Raw genomic sequence first — 19,577 nt, 5'->3', positions numbered from 1 at the left:
CTGTTCCATTGTCTGACTAATCGATAAATCCTCCATTTCCTGGAACACAAAATGTTCGTTTTCCATGTTTTCGGCAATTTGTGAAAGAGTTAAATCGTCCAAGGAAGAACTTAATAAGTTAGTGTCTTCTTACTTCTTGACGTGGCTGACAGGTTCCATCTCCTCATCATGTGAGAGCTCTAAAAAGTCGACGTCCAACATTTTACATTACTTTTCAAGTTATGCCGCATTGAAAACTCAAAACCATGTGCTAGAAATATTCTAGAACTTTTTCAACATTGCAAGATTTCATTGGATCATTGCACAAATCATTTACAGAACTCTTGACACTCTGTACCTGATATTCAATAAAGGGGCGCGGTTATTGATTTCGTCCGCAAACGGACTCGAACAATAACCACGCCTTTTTATTGTAAATCAGATACTGACCGTCACTCGTACTGTAAATATAACTTATATAGATATAAGAAGATGTGGTATGAGTGCTTATATTTGATTTCAAAACTAAAAGCGACATTAAATTACATACTTCTGCATTGAAAAAGTAGATATTCAGAGAATGTACGTAAGCTACAAAATATAAATATGTCATACTGATAACTGGCATCAAGTTCAAACGCGTGCGAATAAAGTGCATAGAGTCATTGATGTCAAGTTAAAAAACTAGTGCAGCCGAAACCTGTCGGACTAACTGGATGGTATAATAAAGTATCTGCCGATTGCCTTCTTCCACGACCGTTATACATTTATTTCTTATTTCGGCTCAAAATGACTATGTCGTGTTTTGTTTTGTGAAAGTTATAGATATGTTTGATTGTTTCCTATTGCAATTTAACAGGAAATCAAATTTTGACAGTACTTGAAAAATAACCAGATTGATTATTTTGGCTCAATTCTGTCATGTTCCGGAAATACCTGTAGATATGGCGTAAATTTTTCCATAGATTTAAACAACATAGGAGTTCACCTCAAGTTTTGTAAGCTAGAAACTTGCTGGGTAGAAGCAATATCTACAGTAATAATCAAACTGGAACGGTGATGTCTTCTTAACATTTTGAAACCATTCAGGGGGACTGAATCTAACTCAGCAAAGTCCTTTATCTTATCACCCATTCTGTACAAGGCCGGTTTCATGAGCTCAGTCATATCGTTTAATCCTTTCTTGGGTTGTTCAACACCATTTAATTTATATTGGTATGGATTAAACTTATCCTTTTCATGCCAGATATCGTAGACCGTCATGTGGTTAGTGGAGTAGTGTTATGGTTCGTAGTACTTGGCAATGGGTGAGGTCTTCAACACATGATACAGTTCTTCAAGCTTTGGTGTCAGTTCACACATCGATATTAATGTACATCCGTAAAAAGGTAAATAATGTCCATGATGAACTATTTTAGCAAACATGATGAGAAGAAAAACAACTATACTTACTGGAGGTGTGATGAGATGATTACTGCCATAAAATGTCTCCTTGACAACATTCATGTACGTTTCAGCAATAAAGTTTATCGACAGATTGTAGGTATTCCTATGGGCACCAATTGTGCCCCTTTAATAGCAGACTTGTCCCTGTACTGTTATGAACCACAGTTTATGACCAAACTCAGTAAAGACCCGTTTAAATTCCATTTAACTGATAAATTCAACAACACTTACCGTTATCTTTATAATATTTTTTCGTTAAATAATCAAGAATTCTCTAAATATACCGCCAAAATTTATCCACAGCAACTTACTTTAAATAAATCAAATATTAACAGCAATAAGTGTCCTTTCCTAGATTTAGACATTTCAGTTTTACACCAGAAACTCCTACACAAATATTTACGACAAAGGGGATGATTTTTTCTTCCCCTTTTGTTAATTTTCCTTTTTTGGACGGTGATATTCCTCTGACACCATCTTACAGTGTTTATATATTCCAACTCGTTCGTTATGCCCGTGTCTGTAGTGACGTTTAGGATTTCAGTGAGCGTAATATATGTATTACTGGTAAATTATTAAATCAGGGATTTCGTTATCACAAATTACTTAAAACCTTTACTAAATTCTTCCAGAGATACAAAGATTTGGTTTGCAAGTTTGGCTGTGCCTGTAAAAAACTTATTTCAGACGGAATAGCACATCCAAAATTTTACGGTGATGTTGTTGATCGAGCCCGGAAATTTATATACGATCCGGGTAAACTTATCAATCCTTTAAATAAACTTATTCTAAAAGGTTACCAATTCAACACTGTAATTAGATCCTTGAATATTGTTTTTATTGCATGGTATAAATATTGATTTTGTTATCAGTAAATTAAAATCATACTAAATAGTTTTGCTAAACACATATGCACTTTAACGGTCCTACAATATGTCGATACCTTCATTTTGGCATTAAACAAGGTCATGTTTTTCTCTGACTGTTAATGAAGTCATTACACTAAATCCATTGGATGTTGGATGTGTACTGATTGATATTTTAGTCTTAGATACATGATTTTTTTTATTAGTTGTTATTGGCTTTGAACTAGCTGTCAGTAACTGCGAGTACTCTCAGATCTGTACTTAGTGTCTTTTTTGTTGTTAGGGATGGATAAATATCCTGCCACGTCCGGTTTATGTTTATGTTTGATGTTTTTCTTCTTTGTATCGATCTAATGAGTTAAGACTTTTTCAACTGATTTTTATAGTTTGTTCTTATGTTTTGCTGTTACACCACTATCCCAGGTTAGGGGAGGGTTGAGCACTCACAAACATGTTTAACCTCGCCACATTCTTTTTGTGCCTGTCCCAAGTCAGGAGCCTGTAGTTCAGTGGTTGTCGTTGGTTCATGTCTGTCATATTTGTTTTTCGTTCATTGTTTTGTTATAGATTAGGCCGTTAGTTTTCTCAATTGAATTGTTTCATATTTTTGATATCGGGGCCTTTTATAGCGGTATGGGTTTTTCTCATTGTTGAAGGCCATATAATTGCTTACATCCACTTTATTTTAACTTTGGTGGATAGTTGTCTCATTGGCAATCATACCTCATCTCCTTATTTTTATATTAACAACATCACCGTAAAATTTGTATTGTCTTGTGTAGTTTATTTATTAGAGGAACAGCGAAAAGGTTTAAACAAATTTAACATCAACAACAACAACAAAAAATCAATACTAGAACGCGCAAGTTATACTCTAGTGTGATTTTTCTTTGTTTTGTGTTTTTGTATTTTCATTTCAGCTGACATGGGCATATATAAATGATCATAGTACAATAAATACTCTAAGACATTTTATAATTTATCTCACTTTCTTTGTTTTGTCTTATAAAGGGAATGTTCATTAAATTCTTCTGTATAACCTATAGTCGAGTAACATTAACAATAAAATTTCATTTTTAATGCACTCACCTAACATACGGCTAAATCATATACCATTCGAAAGTATAGCATCTGTACTATCTTTTTTGTCCGGTCGTCAAATACTCGTACGGTGCAATTTCTGTCAAATCACGATATAAAGTCAAGGACGGACAGTTTTTTTATTTTACAAGACGTCAGCATTTTTTGCATATTCCAGTGGCGGATCCAGGGGGGGGGGTCCGGGGGTTGGAACTCCCCCTTTTTTTTACAATCAATGCATTTGAATGGGGACATATAGTTGGAACCCCCCCTTTATCCTGGTTTAGGAACCCCCCTTTTATAAATGGCTGGATCCGCCCCTGTATTCTGTCTTCTAAATAATAAAAATCTGCATAGAAATATGAAAAACTTTTAGAACAGAGACTATTAGTCAATTATCAAACGCACTTTAAAATATTAATGACGTTTTTTTTTAATGAACAGCGCCTTTTTCCAGAAATTCCAGTGAAAATGATGTATGTGAAGTTAGCGGCCGGTTCGTTATTCGTTATTCGATATCCAACCGGCTGCTAGCAGTCGGTTCGATATTCAAATTTCTTAGTTGAAGATAATAAAAATCTTAATATTCGATAACGTTTAAAAAATGATAGTCATAGATAAAAGGAGTAAAAAGATAAGTAGGAAATCGTTTTATGACCCCTTCAAGCTGTCGCAAATTCCCGTTGTCCTCAAATATAAACCTTTATGTAAATCGCATATTTTTCTTTATGAAATATAGATTTTTATCAATAAAATGCAATCAAAGTTGTACTTTTATACATGATATTTCTAGAAACAAAAACAAACGATCACTTTTAATTTTATTTTTAGTAACATTTAAAAATATAAATAGAATTAATTGTAGAAAAAAAAAGAAATTGTCACTTTTCAGCTAAAAATCGTCGAAAATTCAGGTAAAAGGGCACAGGGCGATGGCTAGACCCCCCACCCCCCCACCCTGATCTCTCAATCTTCATAAAATTATGCAGATAGTTAGTTAATATAAAGAAACAAATGACACCAAAAGGAATTTGTGTAAACTTTTTTGTCTTCTTTGTTTACGGAGGGCTCAAAGTGCCAGTTTGATATTCAAAATATATAGTGAAAACCTACCGGAGACCGCTTAAATGACGGTGAGACCCTCCTGGTCTTTCAAAGTCCATAAAATTGAATATCTTTTAGACTATGTATCAAAAGGATTTCCCAGAATGATGTCATCTTCGATAACTACGGAGAGCTTAAATTGTCACTTTTCAACTAAAAATCGTCGAAAATTCAGGTAAAAAGGCACAGGGCGATGGCTAGACCCCCCTGATCTCTCAATCTTCATAACATTATACAGATAGTTAGTTAATAGAAAGATACAAATGACACCAAAAGGAATTTGGGTAAACTTTTTGTCTTCTATGTTTATGGAGGGCTCAAAGTGCCAGTTTGATATTCAAAATATATAGTGAAAACCTACCGGAGACCGCTTAAATGACGGTGAGACCCTCCTGGTCTTTCAAAGTCCATAAAATTGAATATCTTTTAGACTATGTATCAAAAGGATTTCCCAGAATAATGTCATCTTCGATAACTACGGAGAGCTTAAATTGTCACTTTTCAACTAAAAATCGTCGAAAATTCAGGTAAAAAGGCACAGGGCGATGGCTAGACCCCCCTGATCTCTCAATCTTCATAACATTATACAGATAGTAAGTTAATATAAAGATACAAATGACACCAAAAGGAATTTGGGTAAACTTTTTGTCTTCTATGTTTATGGAGGGCTCAAAGTGCCAGTTTGATATTCAAAATATATAGTGAAAACCTACCGGAGACCGCATAAATGACGATGAGACCTTCCTGGTCTTTCAAAGTCCATAAAATTGAATGATCTTTTAGACTATATATATGTATATATACAGATCTATCAAAAGGATTTCTCAGAATAATGTCATCTTCAAACCAGTCCTATGAAAAACCTAGCACTTTTCATTTTGCCGCGTTAAGCTTCTGTTGTTGACCTGGCAGCGAAATTTTGGCGATTTTCACACTTTATTTACGTACTAGAGCGTTATTTTTCTAATCACAAAAGTCGCGTAAATAAACTGATTGCCAAAATTAGTTCGTCTGAAGTATTGTCTTTTCAAAAACTAAATTATAAAGAAAACCCTAAAACTTTATCCAAACAATAACATGAAAAAGTAAAATTGTTGATTTTTTTTACATTCCAATGCTTTGCATGCTATAGTCTGTTCGTTTTGGTTTCTAATGGTGAGAAGATCTCATAACTGCAATAGGACTTAGATGACTTAAAAAAAAATACAAAATGGTGTGTTTAAATGTGAGAAAAACAAGCGTTGACAATGAGATAACTTAAACGCAGGACTTAAATGATGAATTTGAATTGCTTTCTATTTCACTCTATTTGAATGTGTATATCATGAATAATATCCTTATATCCCTTCATATACAATCTCCATATGTGCACTTCAAAACTTTGAACTTCACTAAAATTTACCAGCGATGTAGGAGGAGTATTGCTCATTACAAAGATTTTAAACTGATCGATGGATGGACATATGAACGGAAAGAACAAAAACAAATGAACGTAAGGACAATATCATTCCTACATTTTCGATAAACACACATATATCACACATATAACACCAAAGCGATAAAAGTAAGAGAGACAAACAACAGTCTTCTAAACAATACACCGAAATGTACGAACACTAACTTAAACCGGTGGTAATTGAAGTTGCCCAGGAAGGGTACTCAATCTTCCACAATATCAATTTCAGTCATATTTGATAAAACAACTAATGAAGTATATGTAATAATGTTCTAACAAAAAAAGAAATACCCGGACTTGTGATTATAAAGCGCGTGCACGTGGTGCAAACAGTTTAAGCACTTTTATTACCCTTTTTACATATGGTAAAGCTTCTTTAGAAGGCTGATTCCTGACCATTATTATATTAATTGCAGTTTTAAATGACGAAAAAAAATAACCCTGAACCTATAAACGATAAATTAATTTTATTTTTGCAATTAAATATTGCTACCTTAAGAAATATTTTGCTTTTATCGCAATGTTACTATTTTTGAAGGATTTTTGTAATAAGAATTGCAGTTTTCTGTAAATATTGCGCAATTAACATTTAATGTGCATTTGATTTTGATAATGGTATTCTGTTCTATTATGATCATATCATTTTTAGAAAAAAAATATCACAAAAAAAACAGCAAAGGTCATTTTGTTTAATACTTGCGAAATTTATGAATGTTCATTCTTAACCTTTGACCTTGATTTAACAAAAATTGCACCGTACGAATTGTTGACGACCGGGTAAAACTGATACAGATAATAAGCTTTCGAATGATGTATAATATAGCCGTATGTTAGGTGGGTGCATTAAAGTCGTCAACTAAGCGTCCTTTTCGGAATAATGTCACTCGCCTACTAGGACATGATATACTATTCAAAGATATAACTGAAATTACAATGTATCTGGGACCAAATGTATCATTAGATATAAAACGAAGATGTGGTATGATTGCCAATGAGACAACTCTCCACAATAGACCAAATGACACAGAAATTAACAACTGTAGGTCACCGTACCGCATAGTCAGTTACCATATGGGAATTGGTGACACATATCGACTTATAATGTATAAGGCCCAGTTTGGATAAAAAAAATACCTTTTTTATAATTGTCATTATTGAGAGATATTTTTCTAATTTGATTTTTATAAAAGAAATCTATCTATTTAGATAGTTACCATATTTTTAACGGTAAACCTTTTAAATAGGTAAATAGATATAGGAAGATGTGGTATGAGTGCCAATGAGACAACTCTCCATCCAAGTTACAATTTATAAAAGTAAACCATTATAGGTCAAGGTACGGTCTTCAACACGGAGCATAGGCTCACACCGAACAGCAAGTTATAAAGGGCCCCAAAAACATATATTAGATAAATGCTTTACTCCATTCTACATTTGTTGCTAAATTTTTATTGCATGCTATGAGTGAGATTCAACTTTGTATTGCAGGTTGTTTATATCTTAGACTGTTTTTATGTTATGTATATATTTTTATATTCGGTCAAAAGCTCCTTAGAGCTCGTGTTGAAAACTTATGCCGAATCAAAATAATTTTTTCTTGTATTGAAATTCTGCTAACGCTGCGGGAAGTTATCAGTTTGCATGCAGGTAATTTTTTATCAATCTGGGCCTAATACATTATAAGTCGATATGTGTCAGCAATTCCCATATGGTATTTAATTCATAAATTTGATTAAAATAATTATTGGTGAAATATAAAAAAAAAAGGCGATGCATAAACAAACAAAAAAAGTATTATCTCCCTTTTGATATTTAGAGTAATAGAGTTGCCTCCCATTTGTAATGGATCATGATGAACATACACTTCGTATAGAAGCTGAAGAAGTTGTAAAAGAAGTGTCATACGCTGTAAAGTTTGTTATAATATCTCCTAATTTACCAAGCAACAATCAACTAGTTTATCTCAATTTGGAAACGAAGGAAAATGAAGAATTCTGCGTGGAATTGTCAGTTCGTGGATTCAGGGTAAGCAGACATGGGAAATAGATAGTTGAAAGTGTGATGAGTAATTCTTGAAATTATAAACGGGTTATAGTAAAATTAATTTGACAGTGTTGTAGAACGTTCTGTATAGTTTGAAATCGTTCCATATCATAGGATAATGTGTGAAACCACAAGACTCACAGTAGTTGTTCATTTTGTTGCTTGTCGTCTGAAAAATTGGGAAAAGGGGGAGGGGTCTTCATAATTAGGTATTACTGATATAGTATTTAACGGTACATACATTGATTTCATGTGAGAAATATTCAAATTTGTATGTCATTGTTATAGTGAATGTTTTACAATTATAATATATATATATATATATAGTTCTCAACTTGTTTCCTGCCCTCCCCCTCCCATTACCTACATTGTACCCTTACTTTGAATCCAGGTTGTTTCACCCTGATTAAGATGAGTCATTTCTACTAATTTATTAATCTTTGATGATGATAAATAACTTTTACCAAGCTTTCAGAGTAATGTAAGAACATTAACATGCAACAAATGAGTAAATAATTCATGTAATTAGATTTAATTAATCAAGTATCTCTTTTATTTTGGCACCAAAGGTAATAAATACATGGTTGGTTGTCAAATCATATGAAACTTCTATGTAATGTAATTATATTATATAAATATTAATATTAATATTAATTAAAGCTTTTATTTTCATCTTTACTCTCTATATACATGTAAAATGTGAATACATGTATATATAATGTCTAAAAATAGCAACAATCAACATCCAATCTATTTAGGCGTGGATCAGTTTGTGAAAATAAACTGATACAGTTACCGAATTAAAATTTTATAAATGTCTAAGAATATAACTTAAACACTCTAATTAATACATTAAAAAGTTCTATTAGATTTTAAATAGAAATACGCAATATTTCGCTAAACAAATTAGCTTCATCAGGCGTGTGCATCTCTCAAGGTGAAATCGGATGCATGACAAAAAAATATTTTTGTAGCTTGAACTACACAAAATTTGAGTAAAAGTTTAACATATTCATGATATTTATTGATGTTCTATAAAAAAATATATGTTTGTAGCTTCAACTACATACAGTTGGAGTAAAAGTTTAACATATTTATTGATGTTCGATAAATTGTATGAATTTCTATAAATTAATTTGTATGATTTCAAGATTATTGTTTTGATTTGTTTTTAAATCTTTTTTCATCATTCTCATAAATACATGTATATATATATATATATACTTACAAAAGCTAAATTTTTTTTCATTTTGATAAAAAAAAATCCCTATGATGAAACAATTTTATCAAAAGATGTCATTAATTTTAAAGGAAAATGATTAAATATGATTGCATTTATAAATTTATGCTTGAACTTTTCAATTTAAACATTTTCTGTCCCTGTGAAAAACTAAAACAAGTACAAGAACGATTCTATATGTAGGTTTGCCGATATGATGAAATCAGTTAATGAGCAATACCATCTGCCGCAAGGACACAGGGTATTACACTGTAATGTATCTTAAGAAAACCATCCCAACCTTCAACGGTCTAAACACTAAAATAGTTTCAGGTCCTATTAGCCAATATGGGATGCATAGTTGAATGGATGCTTTATAATAACAAAAGATATCTGATCTTTTTTTAAAACCTATTTCAGTACAACACTTTTTGGACTACCTTTCTAAGTTATTTTACCCCCTCAGTGGTCTCATGGTAGTGTGTTTGCCTCGTGTGTGGGAGGTCATGGTTCGAACCCGGCCAGGTCAAACCAAAGACTTTAAAATTAATAATTACTGTTTTTCGGCTTAGCACACAACATTAAGGAGTTATAGAAAAGACTGCTTGGCTTGAAGTCAGTATAATGTGTCCCGGTACAAATGTAGGGTGACATATCTGCAGTCTGTTACCCTGTGAACTAGCATGTTAAAAATACGGCTTACTCAGTGGTTTTGTGGTAGCGTACTCGCCTCTAGTACATAGCAGGGTTGATATTGATATCACATTAACATGTTCTTGTCCTAAAAATGCATTTAGTTCGCACTGGAAGTTAAACAGCTACAGTATACATCTACATGTATCAATATTAATCCATATCTTTATTCATTTAACTAAAATGCACAAAACAGTGGTTTTGATGGTTCATTAATTTTTTCTCTCACTGGTCTAAGTAATTTTAATCCACATGTTTTGATCCAGATTTTAACATGATTAACAGGACAGCTTGATTGTGGTCATCCCTGACAAAGAAAAGCCAGGCTTGATATTGGAATTATTACAAATGACAATTAATGATAATATTGGTTATTCAATATTGAAATTATTACAATAAACAATATATATGTACATGTATCAGTCTATTCACTATTTCTTACAATGAAATGGAGGATTGCAATGATTTCAACCACAACAAGGAGGGTTTTGTCCCTTTGAAAGTTCCTCCATAGTTAAATTTTCCCGGAGATCCCTACCAGCATGACTGGTATTTATGATAAAATTAGGATATTGTTATTGTTTATATGTGTTGACTTTCTACATTTTGTTTGTTGACTTTAAAATGTCAAACAGATGTTTCCAAAGGTTATGTAAGTTTTAGCTAAAAATCAATGTTGAATGAAAACATGGTCTGAAATGGCATTGTAAATGTCATTTCATTCAACATATACATTTGCATTATTTATTGATATATCTTCATTACCAAAACAGAAATGACTAAAATACAAGGGGAATGCAGTACAAAACCAAGTGCTGGATACATGTGCAACTAAAAATTTTCCAAATAATTTTTTTAGGGATGGGATGTAAGTGAGGGGTTTGTGAGGAGTGTATAAGAAATGTTCTCTTCCAACTAACCAACAATAATACATTTATCTTGTTGAGAGAATACGTTAATAGTAATACTGTTATCTAAAAAAAGGGAAATGTGTAGCTTTATCATCAAAATAAACACTGAAAACATTGATAAAAAATCTCCATTTATGAAGCCCAAACTCCAGATGAAAATTTTCAAATCTCCAGTTGTGACTTGAAAACTTTGTCACATGACATGGATGAGTTTATCACTCTTATTTTTCCTACTAAATGGTATATAAAGTTTACATTGAGGGAATCAGGTGAGGTAAATCTCACTTGTAATGGGAATTTTTACAATAAATGCTGGTTATTGTTGGTGGTTAACTTTTATATATTCATTTGAATAAATATAGAAGTTAACAAAATTTTATGAAGAAAAAAGGGATGAAGGTTTAAAATTGTCTTTCCTTCTACATGTTCTACATAAAAAGATAATAGATTTATAAGAAAACAAGTAATGTATACATGTAGTGTTATTCATATATACAGATTCTTTAATTCTGAATAATTTTAATCACAGGTTGTAAGTCGGCATTTTGATAAGATTGACAACTTGGAATCAAGATGTTATGAGACCATATATGCCTTATTAGATAACTTGAGTCCTGGATATAGAAACACTTTTGGAGACACCTTGGCCATGAAACTATACAGTATTCAGCAAGGACAGAGTGAAGATGCCTCTTTTTGACATTGGTAAGACTGAAGGTCACAGCACAGGGTTCTCACTTAGGAATTTTGAAGGCGAGTCCAGGGACTCGTAATTTTTGGCCATGGTAAGTCCAGCAGTGAGGAGATGAAATTTTATTTCTAGATAATTTATCATTTTAGTCCCCATGACAAAATAGAGCAAGGAAATGACATCAAGTTTTAATTATTTTTGTCATAAAATGATGATGTTTGTGCTCAGATGTTACAACATTTTACAATCTTGATGCATCTTTGGACTCACCAGTTTTGAAAATGATGAGTCAAGACAGATTTTCATGGCTTGCTGTCATAGACTGGCCTTAGTGAGAACCCAGCAGCTGAAAAGATAGTATTTTTTTTTATATTTCACACTTTATATAAAAAAAGTGTGAAATATTACACTGAGAAAAATTAACAATTAATAATTTTGACTAACTATAGTATATAAAAATAAGGAGATTTGGTATGATTGCCAATGAGACAACTATCCACCAAAGTTTGAATGAAGTGGATGTAAACAAGTATAGGTATCTGTACGGGGGACATCCGTTTGCGCCAAAAATGCGTCCTTTTGCTCCACAACTTTTTTCTCCAATGCTACGTTTGCGCCACAGTCCCGCCACCGGTTTTAAAATTACATAGTATCTTTTGCGCCAAAAATAAAACATACGATTGCGCCATTTGAAAGAAAAATGACTTCCCTCCTACTTTATCCGGGCTTGGGACCGGCCTTTACACCGAAAATGTTTTATTTTCTGAAACATGTCTACTTCTTACTGCTGCTACGCAATTTAATGTATGTAGTAGCTTGTAGCTTCACTATATTGTCCAACAGTACAAACATTAAAGGATGGGATGCACAACAGTTCATTGTAATTCTTGTGGAATGCCTCTGCCCCAATATATGTACGTCTTGCAGTAGATGGGGTTTCAGTTCATACGAATGGTGGGAACAAAGCAATGTCATCAACATATATGGCTTTAAAATAATCAGCAAAAGTTTTATTTTTTTCTGTTTTGGCTTATCATGTATTAAATCTTCAGCAAAGTTTTCTTCTCTCTCTGTGCATAGGCTTTCTTATGCATTTCAAGAAATTCTCCTCTTGAAATAGCCCCGCACATGTGATACTTTATAAGCCAAAAATAACAAAAATACATATTAATCAGTAATATGTAATATTATGCAAAATATGTGTAAAGGTAAATTGGCGCAAATGAGTTCCGAATATTGGCGCAATTGATACTTTTGAAAAAAACAAATTGGTGCAAATGATACCCCTGAAAAACAGTAATTGGCGCAAAAGGACTGTTGCCATCCGTACGGTCTTCAACTGCAAACTGCCTAATTTATAACAAAACAATTTATGAAAAACAGATATGACAGATATATTAGTTTACTGCAGTTAATTATCAGATCCAGTTAAAAAATGTTGATATACTCATTGGACTTGAGATACATAATACTGAAGAAAAATGTGGACTATGTAATAACTGTAGTAGATCTGTTATTCATAAGTCTAAAGTTCAAACTATATCTTAACTTTATAGACTATAATGTTTTTATTTTAAAACATACTTTGATTATTTTATAATTAAGCACAAACATCTTTTCATCATTATGTGCAGATAAGAGGAGAAAATCTTTCATAAAGGATTCACCTTCTTTCATTCAATTGTGATAAAACATTATAAGAATTTATATTATTGCAATTGGCATTATTTTAAACAATCTTTTGTCAGAGAATCTTATTTAGATCATTCTATGTATTTAAGGAATGACTGTAATATCTTTTTCTGTCTATTTGAAATAACCTCAAAAATGTTGTGCACACTTTTAAATAACCCATGTAATTCTAAATTCCATTTTTAAGGAGTAAATCATGAAAAAACGTTGATGACGTCACGGTCACATGACAAAATTATGTCTATGAGCTGATAGACAAAAAACTTTCAGCCAATCAGAAGACGTGTTACATCCAAAATTTAATTATTACATTATATAGCAAATATTCCAGTAGTAGTATATTTACTATTATTTACAGGATCAAATGATGTTATTAAAGATTGGACCAAAGGAAAATACTAGACCAGTATTATTTTGTTTGTACATTTATATTTTTACAAGTGATATTTGCTAGATATAAGTTTATATGCATGCATTTGCTTAACACAATATTTTGAAATACTTTAAATTTTGGATTTAATTGAAAAACGACTTTGAAAAGACAGAAGAATCAGCATTTTCTGTCAATTGCAAGTAAACTTTAAGTTTGAAATGAGTATATTGTTGATTACACAAAATATTTTGATAGTCTGTATCAAATTTGAGGGGACTACTTTGTAATTATGCATCACGGAGAGGCTGACCATGTCTCATGGTTCAGTAGATGTGCTACTGATTTTAAACTTCAGTTTGTTTTATGTCCAAGTTCTGTTCTCAGAGACTAAGTCTATTACAATCCTATATCATGATGTAAGGGTGTGTCTAAGTGAGTATTAAAGCCTCACATTTAATTCAGGTCAATCTAATATACATATTATGCTTAAGCAACTTTGATTGAGTTTTGTGCGATATAAGGTGACTTACAACCATGTAATTGGTGTAAGGATGCATTAGTGGGAATGGTACAGTCTCCCATTAATGGAAAATCATAATGACCTACATTTTTCATTAATATACCAATTTGGTTTTAAGTCCTATTTCAAAATTCATGAAGTAAGTGACCTACAATCATATAACTTGTTAGGATTCACCATGGGAAGTATATCAGCCTCCCACAAGCATAAGTCCCTCTAGTCTAGTCTATATTTTTAGCTCCATTGTCACTATAGAGTATAGTGTTAAAATCCCTAATATTAAGTGACACAACTGATAGAACTTGGTATTAGGACAAATATTTTTTAGTATAACATATTCATTCAAAAAGTAGGTCAATATGACCTATACATTGTCTTCCCTCCATTTACATCATTTGAGTTTTACAATTTGGGATAAGGATGCATTAAACACATTTTGTAAAAGAGTATAAAAAATTCTAAGGAAAATTTTGTCACTCTGGCCTATTTTTTTTGGCTTTGTTGAATTCATATGAATTGTTGTCACTCTGGTCTATTTTTGGCTTCATTAAATTTGTATGAATTTACAGCCCCAAGTTCAGATACTAAGTTATAATATTATGGTTATTCAGCCAATTATGGACAAAACAGACTTTGTAGTCATAAATGAGTTGTTATGTTTATTCAAGTGCCTTATTTTTTAAAGCCAGTAATTACTAAAAAAAATTAATATGCAAGAGACTATGGCAACAGAAAGTACTTTTTCATTGTTCTTAGATACCAGCATGGTAGTTAAAAAAATGTGACTATTCAGGACTCCTTATATCAAAATAATGGAAGCAAATACTTTCCACTTTGTCAGTAGTCTGTCTTTTGTGCAAATTAACTTAATGCATTAATTCAGGCACCTATAATTTAAATTTGAAATTCTATATTTCTTTGTATATGCCTTAAGGATTCATGGCCACTCTCCTTTCTGCAGGTCACCAATCCTTTAAAAAAATTCTAGGGTAAAAATTTACTTACCAAAAGTCTTAAGACTTTGAGATTAAGGTTTAATGAGAGCCATTTTCTCATAATGTAAAGAAAGTTTACTCCATTTGTAAACATCAGGCATTTCCCATTTACATTTTATTCAGATATCGTTTTGAGTTCAAGCTTACAAATGTCATACATTAAACCTCAAATTTTGATAATTGTGTTTTATGAGTGCAAACTCTCAGAGAAATATTACCTTTTGTAAGATATATGGGTACATATTTCTCATTTTTATGAGAATCTGAAAAAGATAAATGTTTACACTTAAATTTTCACACTGAAATATTTGAAGTTGAGAATTGGTATGGATGAGCACCTAATCTGCTGCAGTGATATTTAAAATGATATATTTTACTCTATTGCCAAGCATAATATTCTGACGTGCAATTTACATTAGGATAAATCTAACAGAGCTTCCATCCCTATTGGCAGTCTTCCACTGATATAGGTCCAGAGTTATTACTGCGTTTCTGTAGTTGATACTAAATATTTTATCCCTGCTGTGTTTCTTGTAGTTATCATTTGATCTTTGTATCCCAGAAAGACAGCTTTTTGATATACAATGTATGTGAATAAAAGCAACTTTAGTTTATGATCAATATGTTATTGATGTAGAATTTTATTCTAGTCCTGCCTTAGTTAGCCAGCAATCTTTCAAAGGGAGAGAATCACAACATTATTTCATTCATATAAACATTTTTTTGGAAATCCTACAAAACTTGTAAGTTTAGTCCCTTACAAGTTTGTCCCTTAAAGTCACAGCAGAAATACATTTCATATTATGAAGATATTTAATGGCTGCCTACATTCTAAAATAGTGATACCTAATTAGCGAATTAGCAATCATAGCGTTATGATGTATTATTTGCACATATTTATTTCCCATGAAAATGTATCAAATGTCATTTTTGAAAACATAAAAAATCATTCTTTCTTGATGTGATATTGTCATCATAAGTCTGCTAAAGGTATGATTTTTAGGTAAAAACAAATATTTTAAAACTGAGGAGTTGATGGTTGAATGTCATTGATCTTGTTATAGACCATGTCTAAGTCACAGCTAGGCACAAACATAAAAGGGCATGCGTTTTAATTTCTTATGAAACAGAAAATAGACCATATGTTAAGCTTGTTAAAGAGTTTTTAGAGATACCATTTGTTTTGTTTGTTAGGTCTAAAAGATCTTTACATATGTGCTTGTTTGTATCTTGTATCCATATCTTTTGGATTGTACAAAAAAGGTAAAACATGAAATGATTTAGTGAAAAGTTGTACCTTCATCGGTGTTAGGGATTAGAATGATGATAGTATTTAATCATTGCAAAGCTTTTGATGTATCAAAGTATAAGGTGCTCTTTATGTATATATTTATATATTTATACTATTTATACATTGTATGGTTTCTTAAAAGTATGAATTATGTTATAATGTTTGCATTGAAGAGTTTGAACAATTTATACGGTTATGAAATATTTTTGTAAACATGATAAGAATAATGCTGATTATATATATAGGTTGATGACTTAAATATTTGTGGTTATGCATTTACTATTTTTGAAAAATTGAGGCAACATCAGATTGTACAAAACTATCCAGTCCAGAGTCTATGTTGACTTCCTGCAAGTTGACATCATATTTACACATCAGCTAGTCCTGCCAGTAACTTACAGTAACTGCTTTGTTGTATATTGTAAATGTGTTGTAACCGCCACAGTTTAATTAACAAGGCTTTATTTTAAAAGCTATCATCTTTCAACTTAACAGTGTAATTTAAACCATAAAAGGAAAAAAAATAATAAAAAAAATAGGAGTAGGTCTGATTTTCACTATTTGTTTCAATCAGAGGCAAATCTAAAAGCTGTCAAATCCTACTGGAAATTGAAAATTTGTCTGCATAGCATTTCACAATTTTACATATTTTCATAAAATCATTAAAGTATTCAGGGCTTCATGTTACTGTCAAAGGCATATTTTATACAAAATTTTGCATCGAATGACATTGCTAACCAAAATGAATTAATTTGTACCTGAAAGACAATGCATAGAACTGATGTTCTTCCAACATAATTATGGTTTGGTAAATAATGTCCTTCATAAATTCAGGGTAAATTGGCAATACTCTTTGCTGAAAAATGAACCAGTTTGTTTACCTTTAAATTCAGTGACCATAATCAATTTTCCAAGCCTTGATTTTGTTCCAATTTTAGACTTTTTTGGGGAAAAAGAAACTATTCCTAGTTACTAAGTTAGGACACATTGTATATATCCCTTCCTATGCATAGCAAGTGAAAGGAGCATGGTGTATTGTATGAGATCTGACACAAATATGACTTGATAAATGCTTTTCACATTTTTAGGTGCTATCAACACATGCTTCTTAAGATTAGTATATGCAGGGAAACAGTTTATCCTGCGTAGTAGTTGTTTCCATTTGTGTGTTAAATTCTAAAATTGGAAACCTGTAATTTGAAATATATGAACAATCTAATACAAGATGTTTTTTTGAATCTAAACAGATTGCTGCAAAAGCTTCATTTGAACTAGGAAAATGTCTACTTTTCAATCAGTTTGACAATTGGTTTAACTCTCCAAGCATTATTTGGTTGGTAAGATGTAGCATTATTTTATACTTTAATATTTATTAACAATTGTAATGTACAATGGGGCAATTCGTTTTTTGTTTACTTTTATATGTACAATAAAAATATTTTAATTGTTTTTTATGATTGTATTTCTTTAGATTCGTATGGTAATTCAAACAATACAATGAGTAACTTATAAAGCAGGAAAACAAAATTGTGTTAATGTTAACAAGCAGAAGTAAGTTTAACTAACAGACTTAAGTTGTATAAATCAGGAGACAACGTAAAATGCTTCACTGATTAAAGTATTGGATGTTTTAGTCTGTAGTAGAATCATATCAACTTCAATTTTGTACCTTAGCAGCGTATCTAGTGGAACATTTTGTCAGAACAGAAGTGTTTCCGAGTGGATGATGTCAGCTGAACATTTGTAAAATAATTCTGTCAAGTTAAAAGTATTATTTATATTGCTGCAAGACAAAATGATTGTTTTGGGGGAAAAGATTGCATGAAATTCAAGCTTTTTAGCTATATCTTCAGGCCTGATCTCTACATTTTACAGTTAAAACAATATAGTGAAGTGAGTTGACTATGTTTTAGATCATATCTATACCCATGTCAAGCAACAAAATAATAGTATATACTCCAAAATTCAATTTAGAAAACGATGTGTATAAGTAATACCATATTTGTAAAGAAAACTATTCTTAGTTCGATTCAACTGCAATTAAAGACAAAGGAAGATAACTCCAGTTCAAAATACATATATTGTCTAAATTTGCTCCTTTGCAATTAAAAACACATTGCAAAATGAAAGCAATCTTTACCCCTCAATGATCACAACCAATGATTCTCGAAGTTGGTATGATTTTCAACTCACCTGCCCTAAAAGACAGTAGAGGAATTTGGCATTACTGTTTGTAAGTTGTCCGTCTCGCATAAACTTTGCAAACAATTTCTCTGAAGCCACTTATGAGACGTCCACAATAATTAGGGCTCCGCCGAATGTCGGACGCGTATAGTGATCAGTCTGTCCGTCTGTCCGTCCCGTCCGTAACAAATTGTGTCCCCTCTATATATAGAGAACCGTTATGATTTCAAAGTTTATACTTGACATGACCAGAGGGTGTGTCATGATGTATGTACAACTTCCTAGGTCAAAGGTCAAGGTCAAAAACTGGTTTCAGTTGACAACCCCATGTCCTATGGTAAAGATCGTGTCCGCTCTATATCTTGAGAACCGTTATGATTTCAAAGTTTATACTTGACATGTATATTAACCAACACCAGAGTGTGAGTCATAATTTATGTACAACTTCCTAGGTCAAAGTTCAAGGTTAAAAACTTTGGTTTCAGTTGACAACCCCATGTCCTATAGTAAAGATCGTGTCCGCTCTATATCTTGAGAACAGGTATGATTTCAAAGTTTATACTTTACATGTATACAAACCAACACCAAAGGGTGTGTCATAATTTATGTACAACTTCAAAGGTCAAAGGTCAAGGTCAAAAACTTTGGTTTCAGTTCACAACCCCATGTCCTATGGTAAAGATACAAATTTTTTAACGCACATTATTCACAGCGGGGCCCACAGAGATGGCTCCCATCTCAATGATATCTAGTTATTTTGGGTGTGAACTGGTCAAAGTGAAGAAAACGATGCAACTGACCGATAAGCAAGCTGCTGTTGTTATAAACATAACTTAGGATTAAAACAAGTAACATTCCAGTAAGCCTGTTTTGACCTAATTAAAGCACTGTATAGTATAAACTGTTATTGAATTATAAGCCTTTGTCTAAGATTTTATAATCAAAATCTGATCAAAATTTAAATTTGAATTCGATTTTATACGTCCGTCCACAATTGCATATAAAGGCATTCCTTTCTCCTCGAATCTGTCCTT

The 19,577-nt window shown here is 32.0% G+C and overlaps 1 protein-coding gene across 1 annotated transcript; it reads left to right on the top strand.

Moving 5' to 3' along the window:
- Window positions 1–7,767: 7,767 nt before the first annotated feature.
- Window positions 7,768–17,808, top strand: LOC127725666 (GSK3-beta interaction protein-like). Its single transcript, XM_052232819.1, has 3 exons — window positions 7,768–7,956; window positions 11,327–11,502; window positions 13,539–17,808. The coding sequence occupies exons 1-2, from the start codon at window positions 7,774–7,776 to the stop codon at window positions 11,495–11,497; spliced, it is 354 nt and encodes a 117-aa protein (XP_052088779.1). The 5' UTR covers window positions 7,768–7,773; the 3' UTR covers window positions 11,498–11,502; window positions 13,539–17,808.
- The last annotated feature ends 1,769 nt before the right edge of the window (window positions 17,809–19,577 follow it).

The sequence above is a fragment of the Mytilus californianus genome, unplaced genomic scaffold (genome assembly GCF_021869535.1).
Source record: "Mytilus californianus isolate M0D057914Y unplaced genomic scaffold, xbMytCali1.0.p SCAF_15, whole genome shotgun sequence".
Lineage (NCBI taxonomy): Eukaryota > Metazoa > Mollusca > Bivalvia > Mytilida > Mytilidae > Mytilus > Mytilus californianus.
This window is presented reverse-complemented; position numbering and strand designations above follow the sequence as displayed.